At 42.0% G+C, this 5,004-nt stretch overlaps 1 protein-coding gene across 1 annotated transcript; it reads left to right on the top strand.

Annotated features, from left to right (window-relative positions):
* Positions 1 to 3,728: 3,728 nt before the first annotated feature.
* Positions 3,729 to 4,385, top strand: LOC144839151 (uncharacterized). The gene has a single exon (XM_078694464.1). The coding sequence runs from the start codon at positions 3,729 to 3,731 to the stop codon at positions 4,383 to 4,385; it is 657 nt and encodes a 218-aa protein (XP_078550590.1).
* Positions 4,386 to 5,004: the final 619 nt, after the last annotated feature.

Genomic DNA, 5,004 nt, shown 5'->3' with positions numbered 1-5,004 from the left:
GCGGATGGCAATGTGGCGATTAATGCCTTGCGAGATGAGTTTTCACGAGACAATGTCACAAGATCACCAATGGCAAACTTTTATGCTAGGACCCAGCAACAATCCGAATCCCCAGGTGACTTTGCGATTTCATTACAAGCTCTGCTACGTAAAGCCGCTGACAAAGATTACTCTATACGGGAAATGGATAAAGATGACTTGCTGACTTCTCAATTCATGGCGGGATTGCGATCTAGTGTAGTGAGGAATAGATTGGCCCCAATGAAACCTCGAACAATGACGTTTAAGGAACTGCGGCAAGAATTACGTATCATAGCTGACGAAACAGTGAACGTTCCGCAACCTATGTCATACCAAATCCAGCGAGGCCAACCCGATGGTATTCAGGCTGTTTTGCATAAACTTTCTTCGATGGAAGCACGCTTAATTGATTTAGAATCCAAATACACCAGTCAACCTAATGATCGACAACCAAGGCTACAACTCCAACCACAGCGACAGCAGGACCAGATCCCACAGCAATCACGCTCTACATGCCCGCCACGGAGAGGTTCGTGTTATAAATGCGGCCAGATGGGACATTGGGCCAGAGAATGCAATCAACCTTTAAAAGCCTAACACCCACGGACAGCGGGCGACCCGTGGGTGGTACCTCACCATGCCCTATAGTTGGACCCTCAGTCAATGGCACGATATATGTCAATGGCGTACAGTGCACAGCAATCGTCGACACTGGCTCCCAAGTAACAACGCTGAGCAAAGAGTTTTTACAGAAGCACCACATGCAAGTTGAACTCACTTCAAGTGCTTTGCAAGTTTACGGAGCTGGAGGCCAGCCAGTAGTATATGACGGAGTAGCAGTTGTAGATTTAACAGCTTTTGGTATTTCTTTCACCAAAGTCCCTGTACTAATTGTCCCTGGTATCACTAATGTACCTTGTCTTCTAGGCACGAATGTACTACGTAATCTTCGGTCAAGACTACGTGAAGTCCATGGAAAGAAATTTATGGGATACATACAGAAAGAATTTCCGTTGGTATTTACAGCACTTTCCATCATGAATGAAGATGGCTATGACTTGGCTGATGACAATGGGGTCATCGGGTATCTACGGTACAATGGAAGGCACGGGTTGAAATTAAGGCCAGGTGAAACAAAATTAGTTGATGTTCAAGGACCCAGAGATATTGAATGCCGAACTCTGACTGGGGTGATTACTGATTTGGGGGAATCCAGTTCGAACCTTCGAATTACAGATGGCCTTGCTAACATAGTTAATGGAGATGCCCATATATTAGTGACTAACATTACTGGTCAACTACACACGCTGCAACCTAACAGGACTCTGGCTACTCTCAGATGTCACCAAGATCTTGACGACGGGCCTATGACCACAACCATACACACCATATCCGCAAACCAAAATACCAGTACTTTAGGTGAAGAGACTGACCTAAAAAAAAGACATGACTACACTGAACAAGGTTTTGGAGGAACATGCTGATGCATTCTCGAATCATGACATGGACTTGGGATTATGCCAGTCGGCAACTCATCACATTCCTCTGGTAGATGACATCCCTTTTAGGTTTCCATATAGGCGAATGTCGCCTACAGATTTTAAGGATGTTAGGAAACACATAGCCGAATTGAAAGCACAGGGAATTATTCGAAACAGTGAGAGCCCGTACGCATCCCCGACTGTAATCGTGAGGAAAAAGTCTGGTGCCCTGCGTCTGTGCATCGATTACCGTAAACTGAATTCTAAAACTGTGCGGGACGCTTTTCCGCTGCCACGAATAGATGAGAGTTTGGATTCATTGAAAGGTGCCCGTTATTTCACATGTCTTGACCTGACATCCGGCTATCTACAGATAAAAATGGCTCCGAAAGACCAGCACAAGACTGCATTTACGACACCATTTGGGCTCTTCGAGTATACTAGGATGCCTTTCGGTCTGATGAATGCAGTTAGTACATGTCAACGAACCATGACCAGTCTATTCGAAGATATGTTATTTAAGAATGTGCTAATCTATCTCGACGATATTATTCTGTTTAGTGCTACCCAGGAAGAACACATGGAGAAACTTGGAATTGTTCTTGACCGCATCAAGCAATATGGGTTAAAACTAAATAAAACAAAGTGCAGTTTTTGTAAAGAAGAAGTTCGATATCTAGGTCACATCGTGTCATCCAAGGGTATCAAGGTCGACCCCGACAAAATCGAACCTCTACAGAATTGGCCAATTCCCAAAAACAAGAAGGATGTACGCAGATTCCTCGGTTTTACTGGATACTACAGGCGTTATGTTAAAAACTATGCATCGATAGCAGCACCACTCTTTGATTTGACTGGAGGCGAAAAGAGAAAGAAAAAGGAAAAACAAGGGTTACAGGCGTTCAGTTGGTCAGAAGCAGCTCAGAATAGTTTTGACAGTCTTCGCAATATTTTAACATGTGCACCCGTTCTCATCTATCCAGATTTTTCTAAGCCATTTACAGTACAGACAGATGCATCTTTGAGTGGATTTGGAGCAGTTCTGGTGCAGAAGACGGAAGGATTGGAGAGAGTAGTGGCTTATGCCAGCAAGTCACTGACACCAGCAGAAAAGAGGTATCCGGCCCACAAACTGGAATTTAAGGCACTTCATTGGGCTCTCTGTGTGAAGTTCCGAGAGTATGTGTGTGGTAGAAAGGTTTCAGCTCAAACAGATAACAACCCACTTGTATATGTCACAGGACAAGTTAAATTGGATGCTCATGGACAGCGTTGGATTAATGACTTATCAATGTGTGACCTGGACATATTATATAAACCTGGAAAGGACAATGCAAATGCTGATGCACTATCACGGATTTCAGGACAGGAAGTCCGTTCAGTGCTGGACAGTGCTACAGCTAAGCCTAATTGTTTACATACTCAGACTGATGGCCCCGAAAAACAAGATGATGCTTCTACAGATTTTATGATAGATGACAAAGTTATAGAAACGGCCCAGAAAAGCGACATACACATAGCTAAAGTAGTACAATGCTTATCTTCCAATAGTCGTCCATCCAAGAGTGAAACGTCGAAAGAGTCCAAGTTTGTGCGGTCTCTATTGGCACGTTGGAATGATTTAACTGTACGCGAAGGTGTTTTGTTTGTGAAAGAACTTGAACTCTCTAAACCAGTTTTGCCAAAGTCATTAAAACAAAAAGTTCTCCATTGGGCACATGACCGTTTAGGTCATTTGAGTGGGGAGAAGGTCGCACCTCTCATACGTAGGCGTTATTTTTGGCCACAACTGACCCAACACGTTAAGCAATACATTAAACAATGTAAAAGATGCATTCTGCGGAAGTCACATAGCAAAAAAGCTCCGCTGCAACCTATCACATCATGCAAACCGATGGACCTAATCTGTATAGACTTTTTATCTTTGGAAGCTTCTAATGGAGGAATTGAAAACGTATTGGTGGTAACGGACCATTTTTCCAGATTTGCACAAGCGTTTCCAACATCTGACCAGACCGCACTAACAGTCGCAAAAACTCTATGGGAAAAGTTTATAACTAACCATGGGATACCACGACGAATCCACAGTGACCAGGGTCGATGTTTTTCTGCAGACGTGATCAAAGAGTTGTATAAGTTACTTGTATTGATCGGTCGAGGACAACGCCCTATCATCCGCAGGGTAATGGTATGACAGAAAGGTTTAATTCTACTTTACTTAACATGATGGGTACTCTAGATCCAGGGCAAAAACCAAAGTGGGCAGATAGAATTTCGTCGTTGACTTTCGCCTACAACACAACTGTTCATGCATCTACAGGATTTACACCGTTTTATCTCTTCAACTTACGAGAGCCTTTAATTCCATTGGACTTGGCATGTCCAGTAAACCAGAATGATGGAGAGGAAGTTATTTCGCCGTCGAGCTTTGTAGAACGTATTAAACAAGAACTAAGGGCTGCATACGATTTAGCTAATAGAGCGGCAGACTCAGCCAGAAATAAGCAAGTAAGCCACTATAATCGTACGGCAAAAGAAGAACTGTTTCACCCTGGACAGATCGTATTGGTGGCCAATAAATCGTTGCGGGGTAAACACAAGATTCAGGACAAGTGGGAAGAGGACCCCTATGAAGTCATATCTCGTGTTGCTGATAATGTATATCGTGTTCGTCAGAAAGTGGATGGTGTTGAACGTACGCTCCATCGCAATATGCTGCAACTTTGTACATTTGATGGTATATCTACTACAAGTAACGATGTTTCGTCCAATGGTTTGTCTGATGGGGACAAAGATTCCCAAGTGGAAGCCGAGACCAGATCAAAGCGTACAGTCCGACGGCCAGCTAAGTTCAATGATTATGTGCTGGAAACTTTAGTATAAGAATAACCAACTGTATTAATGTATATTACGACATTGTTTTAATATTATTGTTTGTGGTATTTTGTATGTTTTTCATGGTTGAGGACAACCATTTAAAGTAAGGGGGGTGTATGTGATAGTAGAATTAGATGATACCGCCACCTAGCGGCAGAGGGAGATGATAGAATGCGGAGTAATGATAATTAGATGTATTACCCTCTCAAATAAGTCTCTTTTGTTCGAATTATAGATGTAAGTAATTAAAACGTTAGATTAGTTGTTAATTAGATAGTTATAGTATACGTTGATTGCCTTGATTTACACTTATTATTTGTTTAGTTTTGTTTAGGCTCTGTTTTAGTTTAGCCTGGACGTGGTTGACGATTCCGGCGTGGCCATGTGCGAATCACTGGCGTGATTATCGTGTTGAGCACTTTCACATTTATTTTATGTTAAACATGATTAACTAAAATGATCATTATATTAGGCTTTCGAATAATTACATGAATCAAGAATAATGAGATATAGATAAATAATGTATAATTGATTGACATACTGATAGCTAGTTATTTAATTTACGTGTAAAACCATATTGTATTAACAGTTAATGTTATTTCTGTCCGTCACGCTTGAATGAGTA

Source organism: Antedon bifida, chromosome 4, assembly GCF_963402885.1.
Source record: "Antedon bifida chromosome 4, ecAntBifi1.1, whole genome shotgun sequence".
NCBI classification, from domain to species: Eukaryota; Metazoa; Echinodermata; class Crinoidea; order Comatulida; family Antedonidae; genus Antedon; species Antedon bifida.
This window is presented reverse-complemented; position numbering and strand designations above follow the sequence as displayed.